At 61.8% G+C, this 16,548-nt stretch overlaps 1 protein-coding gene across 4 annotated transcripts; it reads right to left on the reverse strand.

Annotated features, from left to right (window-relative positions):
- Nucleotides 1-271: 271 nt before the first annotated feature.
- Nucleotides 272-11,241, reverse strand: IBA57 (iron-sulfur cluster assembly factor IBA57). 4 transcript variants are annotated; one of them, XM_079145778.1, is made up of 3 exons: nucleotides 10,501-10,651; nucleotides 1,698-2,038; nucleotides 272-1,545 (listed from the first exon to the last, which is right to left on the reverse strand). In XM_079145778.1, the coding sequence occupies exons 2-3, from the start codon at nucleotides 1,924-1,926 to the stop codon at nucleotides 1,148-1,150; spliced, it is 627 nt and encodes a 208-aa protein (XP_079001904.1). In that variant the 5' UTR covers nucleotides 1,927-2,038; nucleotides 10,501-10,651; the 3' UTR covers nucleotides 272-1,147. The 4 variants fall into 4 exon arrangements, with proteins under 4 accessions (XP_079001904.1, XP_079001905.1, XP_079001906.1 ...); XM_079145779.1 differs by having other exon boundaries at nucleotides 10,471-10,651; XM_079145780.1 differs by lacking the exon at nucleotides 10,501-10,651 and adding an exon at nucleotides 10,176-10,464.
- Between the last annotated feature and the right edge of the window lie 5,307 nt (nucleotides 11,242-16,548).

Genomic DNA, 16,548 nt, shown 5'->3' on the forward strand with positions numbered 1-16,548 from the left:
GAACCCCCCTGAGCCCCTGCACTCAGCTCAGTTCACTCCCCGCCAGCCCGCTGGCCTCCGAGGCTACAGGTTCCTAGAGGCCCACCCCGGGACCCCTCCTGGTCTCTGCCAGGCAGCAGTGCCTGCAAACCTCTGTGAGCTGCAGATATGCTCGTCCTGCAGGAGGGGCTGGGATCCGACCCGGGCCGCACATGCTGCACAGGCGTCCTCCACTGAGCTGCCTCCCCAGTCACAGGGTTAGTTTATCTGCGGTGTCTGTGAATTCTCCAGGGAGAGCCATTTCCTGTGTCCAGTCTACCAGACCCACAAAGCCAAGTCCAGCCTCTTCCCACCAGGAATGAAGCCAGACTCCCAAGTTGCTGCTGTAGGTCACACTTTAATGGACCCTCTGAGGACAACCCTGGGGCAGGTCCAGCTGGCAACAGAGGAAGGGAGCCAGGAGTTCAAACAGCCCACCACTCGCTGGCCAGTCGCTCACTGACTGACAGCACGTGGCCACGTCCCCAAACCTGCGGACAGGTAAGGCGAGCGGAAGCGGCAGCAGCTGGCCCCTGCCCTTCCTGGGGCTTCCGGAGGAGGGGTCAGGGCTCGCTGGCAGCTGTGCTTGGTGGCACCTTCGGGTTCCCAATGTGAAGTGAGCAGGCTCCACTGGCCACCCACGACCAGAGGCACCTTGCACAGAGGTGTCCGCCTCCTCCAGCACCCTCTGCGGAAGCACACAGGACACATCCCTCCAGGGCAGGGACAATGCCAAGGAGCTGCCAGGACTGGCCCAGACCATCCTCTTGTGCTCACAGACTGTGTGTGAGCTTGTCTGGGGTCAGGTCCAAGTGAGGACTCAGCACTGCACACGGGTGGACGCAGGCTCCTCCATCCTGTCCCCATGAGGGGTCCTGATGTCCCCAGCACCAAGCTCCCCATATTCAGTCCATGAACATGGGGCCCTCCACAGGAAGCACCCAACCACAGCCTGGGGCCACCAAGAACACCTGGGGACCTCCCAGGGAGGTGTGTCCAAGCGGCCACCACAGGAAGCACCCACACTCACCCTGCTCACACCCATGAGGGCATGGCAGATGGACTGATGACGGGGGACAGAGGCCCCAAGGCACCCAGTAGCTCTACGGCCTGCAGGAGCTGCGGGTGTCTAGGACTGCTTGGTGGCCATGGGCCACCAGTCTGGCACAGATGCGGTTACTGCCACCTGATCACTTTCGGAGGTCCTGATGTGGAGAGGACCCTTGATTTTCTCCAAACGCAGCAGAGCCAGCCCCACGTTCCCCTGGCCAGCCCTGAATTTGCCTGCCGCCTGTCCTGATGCGGTCAGCACTGCAGTGCCGGGGCCCACACCACCTGCAGGGAGGGGGCCGGTGAGCCGCACAGGGAAGAGCCGCTTGCGGATGACGCCCATGTGGTGGGTGCGGGTGGTCAGCTCCTGGCCGATGTAGCAGCCCTTGGTGAAGCTCACACCATTCATGAAGGCCAGGTTGGACTCCAGAGGCAGGGCCACTCCTGGGGGCAGGTCCCGGACACCCTCAGGGATGCCTGTGGGATCAGAGTCAGAGATGAGTCCAGCCAGGCATATGTGCCCTCCCATGGCCCAGGGGCCCAGTGGGTCCGACCATCAGTGCCAGCCACACCCAGCCCCTGCCCACCCCGCGGTCCCCACTAATCCCGCAGCCCCATTCCACCCATACCTTGCTGGTATCGGTGCGCATGATAGTCCTGGAGGTCTCCTAGCCGGGCCCTGGGCACCAGAGCTGGACCCTGCTCCTGGGTAAGGAGCCGCCACCCCATGCATGCAGTCCGGGGGTCAGGAGTGAGGATGGCGGTGGCCTCTGCCCTCTCCTGCAGTGGTGCAGCCTGGTCAGCCTGGGGAGCGCAGGGCAGCACAGCCCAGACTCGGAGCTCTGGACGCGGCTCCATCGTGACTTTCCGCCGGATCTTGTACAGAGCGAGGTGCTTCTGCAGTGCACCCAGCACGGAGCTGTCGCACTCGAGGAAGAAGCCGGAGGCCACCTCGGCACACTCGGGGAGCCTGTGGGAGAGGCAGAGGGCTGGAGAGCGGGCAGGAGCCCCACTGCAGCCAGCTCTCCAAGCACAGTGAGGACGATGCGCAGGCAATGGTGCCCAGCCACAGGGACGGGCCTCCAGAGCACACGGCACCCCAGACGAGGACACCCTGCTCCCCAACAGGCTGCGCCATGGCCACTGCCCAGGGACGAGCCTCCAGAGCACACGGCTTCACAGCACACAAGTCAGCTCTGAGACCATCCTGCAGGGTCGCAGTCCTGGCTGGGTAGGGCTGCAGACTGCAGCACAAAGACAGCGGTGGTCTCAACGCCCAGGAAATGAGAAAGCCCTGAGCATGGCCACAACCAACCAGCCCACAGGCGTGGCCCTGCCGCACACAAATGCAGTGACCAGCAGGCCAGCAACTGTGACCCTGGCTGCTCCAGTCAGAACCCGCAGAGCACAGGCTACATGGGCAGACGGGCACAGGAGCCGGGCCCACGGCCCCCAGGGCAGTCCCTGCAGAGCTGGCCCACAGGGAACCGAGAGCCAGGCCTGCGGCTGCACGGTGCATCCATGGGCCAGGCCATCCTGGGCTGGGCAGAGGGACAATGCTGGTGGAAAGGCATTGTGCGAGCACCTGCTGAGCCCAGGATGGGAAAGATGAGACCCAGCCAACTGCCCGGCAGAAAAGCAAGGGGAGAGCTGAGCCTCAGGCAAGGGACACAGAGGTGTCCTGGCTCCAGGGGAGGTGGAAGGCTGTGGACACCCAGGACCTGCCTCATGTAGTCCAGGAGGACACTAAGGGGTCCAAGGGTCTTGAGGTGGGTCCTGAGGTGGAGGCAGTGGGAGCCAGTGGGGGTCCGCCAGGTGCAAGGGCCAAGGCCACGCCTGGCATGCCCACGCCACCACCCAGGGGCTGACTTTCACACCACCACTGCAAGATGGTGCAAGGGCTGCACCATCCAAGGACCCTGGCCAGACAGAAATCAGGGCCACTGTACAACAGGGACTCATACAGACTTGCCGGTGGGGAACAGTCATCCAGGACGCAGGCCCAGGCTGCAGAGGTGGACTGAGCAAGGATCCGCAGCCCCAGGGGAGCTGAGACAGGGAGGGCTGAGACTCCCAGGAGGACACACAGGAGAGCAGAACCATAAGCAGGTGCCCAGCCCCTCCAGGCCAGAGGGGGCTGAGTTCTTCCCAGATAAAGAGCTGCAGCTGGAACACACCCACGGCACCATCTCTGGCCTCTCCCCACAGCCCAGACCCTGCCAGGCTCCTCGTCGCAGCGGCAGCAGGCTCCACGACGCACCGTACCTGGGGCGCCACAGAATTCGGTGAGATCCACAGGAGACAGAGAGCACCTGGTTTACGGTACAGAGTCAGAAAGCCAGGGCGAGACAAAGCCAACACCACGAGCCACTAGTGAAACTCGGGCTGGCTCCATCTCCAGTCTTGTCACACCACCAAAATGGCCAGGTAGAAAGAAGTGGCAACGCGCGTGAGCAGAGATGTGGAGGAGATGGACGGTCACTCAGCATTGCTGGTCAGAAAGCAAACAGCTGGCAGCTTCTTACCAAACCAAACATGCAACTGCAGTAGGACAGGTCCAATGAAGACAAGGGGACGGAAGAGAAGGGAGCCCACTCCAGCCGGAGCCAGCCTCGCCCAGAGTGCTCAGGTTATGCGGGTTACTCGTGACCCCAGCACCGTGAATCACGCACCAAGGAAGCTGCCCCGAGTGCTTTCAGCTCACCGTGCAAGGTACTAACGCTTGCAGACACACAAAACGAAGGGAGGTAAGACGTTTTGAGAAACCTAGGGTGCAGGGTGCACTCCAGACACTGTCTGCCGACCAGAGCGCGCAGACAGCCTCCACCCACAGAGCCAGAGAATGGCCAGGCCACAGAAACCATCGGGTGACCCCAGGGTGACCCCAACGCCCCTTCTTCACAAAGGCTCCTGCAAAAGAGCTGGAGACCCCAGGGCCCCTCACTCTTGAGATGGCCCAAATTCTGCTCTGAGACCGCGTGCCTTTGCCTCAGTCTGATGAAGCTCTTCCTCTGTGCTGAAATGGACTTCTCCTTGCCTGGGAGTGGAGGTCTCCTCTGCCTCGGGGAGACCCCACGACAACCCAGCTCCCTGCCTGCAGGGCACCTATGCTGCAGAAATGACGGGTGTACACTGTGCACCTGGGCTTCACAGAAGCCAGCTCACTGCTACGGCCAGAAGGTGAGGGGCAAAGGCCCACGAAACCATGGCCACCAGGCGACCTGGCCACAGTGGACAAGAAGGGCCAGCTCAACTGAGTGGGAGGCCTGAGCCAATCCCAAGGTGCTGCATACTGCAAGACCCACCCAGGACACTCCTAAAATGGCAGTCAGAAAGATGGAAACCAGCGGCCCACCCAGAGGCAGGAGAGGCCCCCTGGGCATAGAACATTCTGGATCTGGATCATCGTCAAGCAGTAGGCTCCCAAAGCTGCAACCAACCCCTCACAGGTGAGACATCTGGAAAAGCCCAAGGATGGGCTCCCTCTGCTTCCTGCTTGCAGTCCTAAGCTGTAGCTGGGACACGGGGGAAAGAGGGTAGATGGGACCTCTCGCGAACAGTTCTTTGCAGTTTTCTAGGAAACGATAACTATTCCAAAACAAAGTTAGAAAGGAAAGGAGCTGCCTCCAGGTGGGGGGGTTTGTGCTGAGGGGACGGCTACATACGGGTCCTTACTATCGAGACCCGTTTGATATTGTGGGTTTTACCCAGATGCACGTTTTCATTTAAAAACCTACAGAAAAGTCAGCACAAGGACTAAGAGAGACCAGGGAAGCGGCCGCCAGAAGCGAGCAGAGAGCCAGGCAAGCACAGAGGTGCAGGCGGACGGAAAACAGGAAGGGGCGCAGAGTTGCGGGGAGGCTGACAGGGATGGGGCCCGGGTGGCATTGGTGTGGCACCAGGCAGAGGGAGATGGAGGGCCACAGGAAAGCCCAGTGTGGAACAAGGTGACCACCTGGCCCACATCACAGGGTCAGGGCGTCCCAGCGGCTGGCTGCCAACTGCCCGAGGAGAGACAAGGCAGCTGCCACCTGTGGATGGAGGGTCCAGGTGAGCTGGGCAGATAGGCGCAGGGGAGGCTGCGGCCCTGCCGGGCAGAACAGGGGCTGTGGCAGCTAGGGAGGGCCCTGGCGGCGAGGCAAGGTATAGGAAGCGACCAGAGCCCCACAGCCCACCTGTCCACCCGGAGCTCCAAGCTCTGAGGCAGGTCCCTGGTACTACGGTGGGCTGCAGGCACTGGCTTGGCCGCTGTACTTGCTGGGGTGTCCACCCAGGCTGAGGCTCCTCCAGTCCCACTTCTTCTCATGGGCCTAGGTTCCTGATGCAGGGCACTTATGCCCAGATGTGCCTGTGAACGTATACAACACAACCCCTTTGCACAGCCAAAGCTGGGCTTGGCCCCTGAGTCCTCACTGCACGTGTGACCAGAGGGAGGTCCCGTCCAGCTCCCCAGGGAACAGACAGCAGACTTCAGGCGTGGTGAGCAGGATTGGGGTGGCTTTCTCAACCCCACACTGCAGACACTGGCCAGGTCATTTCTAGCTGCAGGGCTGTCAGGACATTGGGTAGCATCCCCACCGCCCAATCAGCCCTGAGGACTACAACCACAAGCAGACACTGCCTAGGGTTCCCAGGTACAGGGCCACAGATAAAACAGAGGACATCTGAATTACATCTGACTCTCAGATCAGCAGGGAGAGAGTTACAGTCGTCCCTCAGGATCCACGGGGGACACTGCAGGTGGTGAGAGTGAGCCGCGCCCAGAAAAACCACCCTGGTGTGGGAATCGCAGGCTGACCACGATCAGGCCAACTGCTGAGTAGCTGAAATTCACGGGCTAGGAATCAGGCCAGTGGCTGCCAAGCTCAGGCTGAGAAGCGGACCAGTGGCTGGCGAGGAGTGCAGACTGACGGCTGGGCTGCAAGTCGGGAGGGGGAGGAATAGCTGCAGCAAAGGGGCAGGGGTGCTGTCACCCCCTTGCCTTCCCCACAGGCGGTCCTGCGCCTGACTGCCCAGCAGGGGGCAGGAGGGGCCGTGAGGTCGCAGGCAGCCCAAGGCCCAAGGCAAGGGCCGACTACAGGGCAAACCTCCCACCTGCCTGCTGTCTGCTGCCATGAGCGCCCCCCCCCCCCGGGTCCACATGGACAGAGCACAGAGTCCGCCCGCTGGGCAGCCGGCCAGCACTGTAGGTGGGGGCAGGCACATGGGAATGCTATGCCTCTGCTCAACTCCACTGAACCCTGGGCAGCAGCGCCATGTCCTCACGACAAGGGGCAGAACCTGCACAGAATCACACCCTTCCCCATGCCCGAGACCACCGTGAGGTTGCCTGGGATACTGACCATGCGGACGCTACACAGAGGTTGTGACGCATACCACTTAGGGGATGGAGAGAAGCAGAGTCTGCACAGCTACGTACAGGCCAGATTTTCTTCTCAAACGTTTTCAACTGAGGTTGGTCCAAACTGCCCAGCAGAGCCCAGGGAGATGGAGGACTGACTGTGTGGGTGTGTCCCAAATGCTGTGCAGGGCACACTCACACCACAGCCATCCTGTGCTCTGCTTTCTGAGTCCTGCAGCCGCTCCAGCATGCAAAGCCAGACAGAGGGAGTGGTCTTTGGGCAGCAACAGGAGGGTCATCTACCAAGAAGCGACACCCAAGAACATACCTACTCCTCTTTCATGTGGACACAGGAGCATCTGCAGAGGTGGCACCCCCACCAGGGCGCAGAAGCCAGCCCCAACCCTCCCTAGAGGTCTCCTGTGCCCCACAGAGCCCCGCGTCCAGAACACCAACTGCTCCCACAAGGCTGGTGCAGGTGAGAGCCCCAAACCACAGGATCCTGGGCAGGGACAAAGGCTCGGGGGTCCTAGGGACTGGGGTGCAGGACACACAGCTGCACAGGGACCAGGCCCTAGACATCTTGATGAAGGGCAGTGCCCCAGGAGGACCTGTCCCAGGAAGGGCCAGTCCAGGGTTTGTGACCGTTCTTCTCCACACAAGTCTCTTCTGTTCCCTGGTGCTGGGCATATGGTGGCCAGAGTCCAGACACAGTGGAGACCAGAGACTCAGGCAAAGTTTGTGTCCATGTGGGTCATGGAACCCTGACACTTGGACAGCAGGAGAGAGCCAAGTCAGGCCCAAGTTGCGGCTCATCATGTGTCCCTACAAGGGCAAGAGGACATCTGATGGAAGACAAAAGCATGTGGGATGCCTTCTGGCTCCTCCGGTTCCTCCTGAGAGCCACCCTGCCCTGGGCACTGAGACTGCACAGCGGTCCCACAGAGCTCAGCTGGCAGTGAGGCCATGGTCCAGGCCCAGCCTCCCTGCCTCCAACAGGAATACAGACCAAAACCAACTGACAAAAAGACACCGGAGAAAGCATCAACCCTGGAGTCTTATCTTGGAGTGGAAGCGAGACATACAATAAAGGCAGAGACCTCAAACACACCAACGAGCAGCGCAGCCAGGAGGAGACCTGGGGAAACCTACACGCACACTACTAAGGGGAAGAAGCCCTTCCAAAAAGGCTGTGTCCTGTATGCCTCCAACTTGGATCATTCCAGAAAAGGCAGAACTACGGAGGCAGGAGATAAGAGGAAGGAGGAGGAAGAGGCAGCACACCCATGGACACGCACCTGTTCACGCCCATGAGGTGTGGGTCCAGAGGGTCCAGAAACAAGAGCCAGCCCTCGCGCACACAGGTGGGGGATCATGTGTCTCCTGGCTCGCCCATGCCAGCAGGTGCTCCCCTGGTGCAGGTGCAGCCAGTGGGTGAGACGGGGCGGGCAGGCACACGGGAACTCTGCCCCCTCTGCTCAAGTTCACTGTGACCCTAAAACAGCTCTCTCCCCCGCCCCTGCAAAGAGAAGCGGGCATGGTGGCTCAGGCCTGTGACCTCAGAGACTCGGAGGCTGAGGCAGGAGGAGCACAAGTTAGAGGTCAGCCTGGCAACTGAGTGAGAACCTGACTCAGAAGAGAAGAAGGGCTGAGGGTGCAGCTCGGTGGTAGAGCCCCCTGACTCGCAAGGGCTGGGTTTGATCCTCAGGACCGGGGTGAGGGCGAGAGGAGGACTCCACGGAGAAAAGGTCAGACAGACGGAAAAAAGAGACAGAGACAGAAAGACAGATGGGGGGGGGAAGGGGGGAAGGCAGAGAAAGTGCCCAGCAGGGACTGGCCAGGGGCAGCAGGTGCAGCTGGGCTGTGCTGGGCTTTCCAGGGAGAGCTGCCCTGACAGTGCTGCTCCTCTCCCCAGAGCAGCAGCCAGTCAGGAAAGCTCAGACTCAATCAGACGCCCAGGCAGGCGTGCTGGGCAGGACTAGGCTCAGCCCGACCCGCCCCACACCGCAGGCAGAGCCTGGCAGATGCACTGAGCACAGCACTGCAAACAGCCCACGGCTGACGGAAGACAGCACGGGACCCTTACGGGTCTCCTGACTACTGAGGAGCGGCAGGGTCACAAGCTTGAGGGGAACAGAAGCTGGAGGGTTTCATGAAGCATTCTTACGATGACCCTGAACTCCTGCCTCTCCCAGGGCTCTCCCAGATCCCCTGCCCGGTATGCCCAGGCATGCACCCTGAGGGTGACCTCAGAAGGAAGGCCAGAGCAGGTGATGCTGTCCTTCAGTGCCTTCGGCATACAGAACAGCAGGGGCATGCTGAGTGCCCAGGCCACCAGCCGTCGGGGTCGGGGGCAGTGCAGGGGAGTCCCACACACCCAGGGCACACAGTCAACTGGCTGGGAAAGAGCTATCCGCGAATGGCGACTGCTGGCACAGCAGCTTGGCAACCTCAACCCAGACCAGTAGAAAGGCACAGAAGGAAAAAAACCTGAGAAATGTACCGAAGTCCCCTGCAGAGTAGAAGACCCACTGGGAAAGGGAGTTCAAAGGAAGCAGACTCAGAGGAGGAGACGAGATGGCCTGGAAGGCTCCAGGAGGGGCCTGAGCCCAAGACCACAGCAAGGTGAACAGGTTCCGGCAGTGATCAGAGCCGTGGCGTCAAGGCCTAAGCGCCCAACCGTGCTGCAAACGCCACGCGTGAACGTCCCAGCTGAGCAGCAGCACAAAACTGGTCATAGCCGGCTGGGCACTGCAGCTTGCTGCTGCTGCCCAGCACAGTCAGAGATGTTTGGACCAGACGTTGTTAGCCCAGGAAAACCTCCAGATCAACTCAGTACGGTTTCTACTGAATACAAGCCACTTTCGCACCATATCAAAGGTTGAACAAGTTGGCGACCATCTGTACTACAAACCACTATATGGAAAGCTCAAAATGACCAAGAACATAGCTCTTAGAATTAGGGCAGTGAGCTGGGTATGGCGGTGCACACCTGTAATCCCAGGCTGAGGCAGGAGGATGGCAGACTCAAGGCGGGTTGGGCAACTTAGTGAGATCCTGTCTCATGATAAAAAATGGAAAGGGCTGGGAACGTGGTTCAGTGGTAGAGCGGCCCAAGGTTCACTCTAGAGTATTGCAAAAAAAAAGGGGGGGGGGGATTAAAGCATTAGAGGGAAAAAAATAAACACATGAGACAAACAAGAGAGGATGTCACGGCGAAGCAGTCACAGAGACGTGCGCCTCCAGGGTGTTCTGCAAAGGGCACGTGGGGCCCAGCTTAGGCTCGAGGTCTTGGGGTCTCTACCAGAGAGCAACAGCCATGGCAGGGTTCTCCTGACAGTACCTGACTTACCAAGCAACAGCCGGGGACTTTGGCTCCACAGCTGTCATTTGTTGAGCCCTGTTCTAGCTTCAAAGAGCCCCAGAAAGCACATGGTCATGTTTGAAAGCACTGGAGAGAGCACGCACATGTATGGAAATGTCAGTGAAATCCATCAACTCGAATGATGTGTTACTAATTAACGACTCTGGAGACGAGAAGAGGCACCAGCTTCTCTGCAGACATAAGCAGCGAGAACACACTGTGGGGACGCTCTCCACCTGGAATTTCACCCCACAGGTGCTCAGGGAAAGCCCCTTTCAAGGACACACTGAGTCCCAACCTTCACCTCAGCATCTGGTCATCACAAGAAGGGACTCCCCCAACTCCAATGCAAGAGGACAGGGTAGGAGGACTTCTGCAGGAGTCCACAAGAGCCCCGTGTACCTGGACACCCCAGGGATGCACGTAGATTGCAGTGAGTGTTCAGGTCCTGGGAAGCAGGGCAAGTGCACACCCAATGCTGCAAACACGCACAGCCCCAGCAAGCCTATTTTCAGTCAAGATAATGTCAGCACAGGAGACCGAAAACCTTATTGGACAATGGGAAGCCTGTGGAGGGGAACACGAAGAGCACTTCCACGGATTTGAGGCTGCACGTGCAGGCGACCCCTTTTCTTCACGAGGTGAGGAGGAAGTGACAGGCAGGGCTGAAGGGAATCGCCATCCAGAGACTGCCCACCTCCGGAGGCAGGGCACAGCAGCCCCTGACCTGAGCAGGTGGGAGCACAGACCCTGGCTAGGTGCCAGTCATGGACCGTCCCTGGGTTCCTCCCCGGAGAATCCAGCCCAACCTCGCTGGGTGTTCTTCCCCGGGCGTCCGGTTCACCCTACCCCGAGCATCCTCACCCGTCGTCCAGCCCGCCCTCACTGGCCGCTCCCGCCGGGGGCCCAGCCCACCCTCCCCGCCCTGAGCGTCCCCTGCAGAGCGCCCAGCCCGTCCTTCCTCCGCTGAGGCCCTCCCTTCACGTATCCCCCGCCCCGCCCCAAGGTCACCACCCACGCCCGCGCTCACCCGTACAGGATGACGTCATACAGCGTGCGGCCCTGCACGTTCAGGAAGTGGGCGTAGGCCGCGCGCACAGGGGGCGTTTCCGCGCCCGCCCCGGGACCCGGAAGTGGCAGCTCATTGGTCAGCAGCCCCAGCAGGAAGGGCGCCGCGTCCGGGCCGCGCACGCGCAGCAGGGAACGCTCGTCTAGCAGGAAACACGCCCAAGCCGCACCGTCCGCATGGTCGCCTCCAAGACGGCTAGAGCTATGGGCCAGGCGGCGCCTCGGGACCGCGTGCAGCCGCCAGCGCCAGGTCGGGCCGCCGCGTCCCGGAGCCGCGCCCCGGAGCAACGCCGCGACCGCCATCTTGGGCACGAGTGAGGCGGCGGGAGGGCAGGCGCCACAGCGGCCCCTGGCGGCAGCCGCCGGCAGAAAGGGGCGGGCGGAGCGTGTGCGCGGGAGGAGTGCGTTTGCGTCGGGCGAGGGGTGGGACCCCGCGGGCGAGAGCGGGGCGGGGCATGCGCGAGGGGCGGGGCTGCGTGGTGGGAAGGTGCGGAAGAACGGGGCCGCGCCGGCGGCGCCTGCGGGGCGGGGCCTCCGCCCGTCCGTCAGCCGCAGGCCGCGCCCTGCTGTTTTCAGACCGGCTCCCGTGCCTTGCGCAGGTCCTGTTTCCCGTGGCGAGTAGGTGCCGCCCAGTTTGCCTTCTTGCCCTTCTTTTAGTTTTTTACCGTGGTGACGTATCTGCCGTCGTAACCATGGTGAGCATCCCGCTCGGTGCCGCTGAGCGCATCCCGGCTCCTTCCCAGGGGCCTCCTGCGATGCGCCACTCGTGGCCGCCCTCCGTGCGGCCTGGCGCCGCGGGGCGCGGGGTTCGCGGGTTCCTGCGATGGCGGGTGTGTCGGACCCGCGCCCGCACAGGGCTTGCTGTCTGCCAGGCTGGCCTCGGGCCTGCTCCCCGGCATCCCACTGCGTGTCTGTGGCGGGTGTCAGGTCCGAGGCTCGGCCTCCGTGCGGCCATTTCGTGAGCAAGTCCCACTTCCTGCCCGAGAGGCGCTTGCAGAGAAAGCGAAGCTAAAAGGCGGCCCCTACCACCTGTCGCCCGGCCTCGCCGGGGCTCTGCCCGGCCGGCGCCCACCGCGCGCGAGCTCGTGCAGGCCGCCCAGCCCGGCGCTGCGAGACACCGCAGCAGGTTCTCCGCCCGCTCGCTCTCCCAGCGATGCCTTCGTCGGATCCCGCCTGACCAGTAAAGCTTCCTGGCTGTGGATTTCTTTGCCTGGTTCTGTGTTGCTTGTGTGTTTATTTCCTTTGGTGAGCACCACACCTGGCAGAAGTTTCCTCCTTTCCGAAGTTGAATTATGTCCCACTGTTGGAGCGGATCACGCTTTGTTCCCCCTTTCCTCCTCCAGTGGCCTCTTGGGTTGCTTTCACCTTCTGTCCGCAGTGAACACGGGCGGACGGACATATCTCTTCGAGAACCTGCTTTGAATTCTTTGGGGTGCGTTCCCAGAGGTGGGCTTGTTGGGCCATCCGAGGATTCCACGCTGAGCAGTCTGAGAATCTGCCCACCTGTTTCCTGGAGAGCCCTGTCCATTTGGCTACTGTAACAGTACTGTGGCTCAAACGCGTTTCTCGTCTGGAAGTTCCCGAGGCCGAATCTCCAGGCGAGTGTCACAGGGCTGGTTTCTGGTGAGGCCTCTCTGACTTGGTGTGACTTCCCTGTCCTCACATGATTGTCACTCTGTGTGTCTGTCATAATCTTCCTTAGGAGGACACCAGTGCTGTGGGATCAAGGTCTGCTGCAGTGACCACATTAACCTAATCACTTCCTTTAGTCCAGTACTGGCCCAGTGAGGTCAAGGACTGCGGTGGACTGAGGTCCTGCAGTAAAGCCACCCATCCTGGGAGGCCTGCGAGGAGCAGGCGTGCCGCTCAGTCCTGGAGGCGGGAAGCCCAGGGTCTCTGCAGGGCCGGCTGCCGTCCAGAAGGGCTGCTCCCGAGTGTCCTCACGTGGAGGAGCAGGGACTCTGGGCCCCCGGTGCAGACTCATCCCTCACCAGGCTCCCCTCGTCACATCCAGGCAGCCCCACCTGACGGCGCGGCGTGGGGAGAGGCTTCCCTCTCGTCACGAGGCTCAGACCGTTCAGCCCACTGCGAGTGTTTCCAGTGTCCTGTGCTGACACCCCCAGTCACCAACAACAGGAGCGGCGGCTGTCCCTCTGTCCCCGCGGCCCGCCTCTCGGCTGTCCCTCTGTCCCCGCGGCCCGCCTCTAGCCGTCTCCTCCACAATCTCGTTTGCTCCCTGGCTGGGTCCTGGCGATGTCGGCTGCAGTGCGGGACACCATCCCCAGGAGTGTCCCTTGGACAAGGGCAAGTGCCCACACTGCTGGCCTCTGAGCAGTGGCAGCATGGCACGCCGAGACACCACAGCCTCTCAGCTGCCCCTACACCCTGACACTGGCCTGGTGGCTCCCACCTCCGGGGCCCTCCCCAGGACCATCATGGCTGCACTGGAGACGTCACAGCCCCCCAGGGCACTTCTTGGGGAACCCCCTGTGGTGGCCCCCCAGGCACAGGGCCGTTGTGACCGGTACAGGGTGCCTGTGCATCACACCGCCCTGGGGCACGTGCCCCCAGCCCAGCACACCAGAGCTCCTTTGGGAGACTTTCTGCCCGGGGTCCTGAGCTCCAGCTGGGAGGGTTGTCCTGTGTGTCATGTACTTGTTAGGACGACAGGAAGGTCGAGTTCTGCACAAGGGAGGCGCTAAGCAACGCAGTGAGACCCTGTCTACGTAAAATGCAGCATGGGGGTGGGCCGCAGTGGTCAGTGCCCCTGGGTCCAACCCCTGGTACCCCCAGAACACGCCATGAAGGGCGCTTACTGAGGGTCTGGTGGCAGGCCCAGGCCCCTGAGCGCTGGACTCCCCTGAGCAGCCAGGCGTTCGCTCCACGAGGCAGGTCGGCTGGTGGCTGGAAGCAGCCAGAGGGAGGCAGGAGAGGGCTCTGGTTGGGTCACCCACAGGGTTCTGCTGTGGGCAGGCCAGTGACTGGACGTCCCTGGAAAGGGCGAGGCTGGGGCTGCTGGCTGAAAGTGGAGTCCCCAGGACTGGGAATTGGACCAGGGAAACTGCCTCTGAGCTGCATCCCTGTCCCTTTTCATTTTAAGACGTTCTCATTAAGTGGCCCAGGCTGACGTTGAACCTGAGATCCTGCTGCCTCAGCCTCCCAGGTAGCTGGGGTCACAAGTACAACCAGGACAGAGGCCATGAGTCCCATCTTCACAGGCGAGGGCCACCACGCCCTGAAGCTGAGCCTCGGGAGGCCTGGGAGCCCTGCCGCAGTCTGGCCCAGCAGAGCATCTTCACCAAAGCTCACTGCCACCGCAGGCTCCAGGCAGTGCCTGGCACATGTGGGCACTCGGTGCTAGAGGAGTCAGCGAGTCGCCATCCAGGGCATCTCTGCAGAGGACACCTGAGCTTATGGCTCTGGCTGCCACCAGGCGCAGTCCTTGGCTTGGCCTTTGGGACCCCTTCTGTCTGGCCCAAACTCTGTGGGACCGCAGATCCCTCCCAGTTGGGCCTGACCAGTATTGGGGCAGAGCCTAGGCTGGCAGAAGCCCAGGCAGGAACCCCCAAAGTCCCCCTCCCTTGGTGGCTCTTGGGCCACAGGCTTCCTGATTGACAGCAGCGAGGCTGGAATGCACTGCCTGCCCACTGCGCCTTCCTCTTCCCTAGACCGGAGGGTGACCCGGCACCTCCCTGCTATCCTCTATGAGAAGAACGGAAGCCGGGCTGGACAGTGCTGGCAGGGGGCAGCACCCAGGGCTGGGGGGTCACGTTCCTCAGGCCTCATGTCAGTCCGTCTCTGGCCAGCAGCAGCACCAGCAGGAAGGGCACACAGGCAGCCCATCCGGCCTGTCAGCTGGTGTCCAGGCCCAGCCCTGGTGGCCAGCCAGGACCCGCTGGGCTGTTGAGATACAGGCACCTCTAGGAAAGAAGTCTGCCTCCGCGAGACCAGGCGTGGGCTTCTCCAGGGAGCCGTTCTGGAGTCTCTGAAGCAGCTGGTCAGCCTGACTGCAGCAGCCCCTCGGCTCCCCGAGTGAAGCTTCGGGCTGGCCACAGCAGGGGTGCAAGAGCTGGGAACACGGCCGGCCTGCCAGCCCGGTTTCCCCAGGTAGTTACGGTTTCCTGTTTTCCATGGCTTCCTCCCTCCCAGGGGAAGGAGGAAGGAGCTGCCCCATTCTAGGGGTGCCTCTGAACATGGCCCTGCCCCCAGGCCTCTGCAAACCCCCTGCAGCGACCAGTTGGCTGAGGCTGTGGAAAGAGATGAGGCCAGGCATTCCAGTGTGATCCTGCTCCAGGGCCTGGCCCTACATCCCACCAACCCCTGGACAGTGTCCAGGCTCAGCCTGATGCCCTTGTGGCCATCCCAGGGAGATAGGGAAACTGAGGCACAGAGCATGTGGTCTTAAGGAGCTAAGTGGCTTGTCTTGTCCTGGGACTTGAACCCAGGCCCTGCGCATGCTCTGCAGACCCTCTGCCACTGAGCTGCACCCCAGAGCCCTTTTATTCTGAGACAAGGTCTGCCCCCCCCCAGCCTCCCAGGTAGCTGGGGTCACAGGCTGTACCCCTGGCGCGGCGGCTGAGTGCCCAGCAGCAGGGCAGTTCTGGTGGGCATCTTCCTGGGACCTAGGAGACGAGACTCCTCAGCTTCGGCCTCTTGCGCCACGGGAGGCAGCACTCCTGCTAGGGGCTCGCTCAGGCTGGAGGCCATTGTTCTGTCCAGAGAGTGGAGGATGTGGCCTTGGAGGTGGGACCTGCAGATGGCATGGAGGGCAGGGCCAGCAAGGGTGCTCCTGATGGGAGGAGGGGGCCACAGACCCAGTGACCACAGTGAGATGCTCACAGAACTGACGGGGCCTCAGTGGCCCCTCGGTCCCCAGGTCTGTGGGAAGAGAAGGCCATCGCCTAGGGCCCCTTCGTCCCACCTCCATGTCATGGAGCTCTCAGCTGGGCACACACCTCCCGGTACGGGCAGTCACCTGAAGTCCAGCCCCGCGACCTCAGGACGAGGCCTCCAAGGAAGGGCTTAAGGTAAAATGAGGTCCGAGGGTGGGTCTGGTCCTACATGACCAGTGCCTGGTGAGGGACCATGATGCAGATGCAGGGGCAGCGGGAGAGGATGGAGCGGGTGGGTCGGAAGCCCAGGTGGAGGCCTGGACCTGGGGCCTGAGGAGAGGCGGCCAGCCAGCCAGCGCGTGGTGCAGCCTGAGCCACTGCGAGGTGCAGCTCTGCTTTCAGCGTCCCTGCCACGCATGTCCCTCTGAGCAGGCTCCAGCAGAGGGGTGCGCGTGAGCGGGAGATCTCAGAGGAACAACACCCACAGCGATCTGGACAAGTGCCGCTCCCACTGTGTGAACGTTACCTCGTGCCGCTAGGCTGCGGGCTGCCCTGTCCACTGAGTGGCAGAACAACCTTGTGTTTCTTGACATCTGTGACCCTTACTGACCTCCACCCCCTGGCCCCAGCATGCTGCCTGGCACCCAGTGGCACCATCTTGTGTCTGACTTGAGGAGCTCCATCTCAGGCCTTGCTCCCTGCCTTTCCCTGGAGAGAGGTCTCCTCTCCAGCCAGGCTGGTGCTGAGCTGTGTGTCCCCTGTGGCTGGTAGTGGACGCTTGTACACGTGTATGCATGCTTGCATGTATGCATTCCCATGCATAACCACAGTGCACGCAGTTACTGTGTGTGCATATTAACATAAACTCATGCATG

The sequence above is a fragment of the Sciurus vulgaris genome (genome assembly GCF_902686455.1).
Source record: "Sciurus vulgaris genome assembly, chromosome: 6".
In the NCBI taxonomy this organism is placed as follows: domain Eukaryota; kingdom Metazoa; phylum Chordata; class Mammalia; order Rodentia; family Sciuridae; genus Sciurus; species Sciurus vulgaris.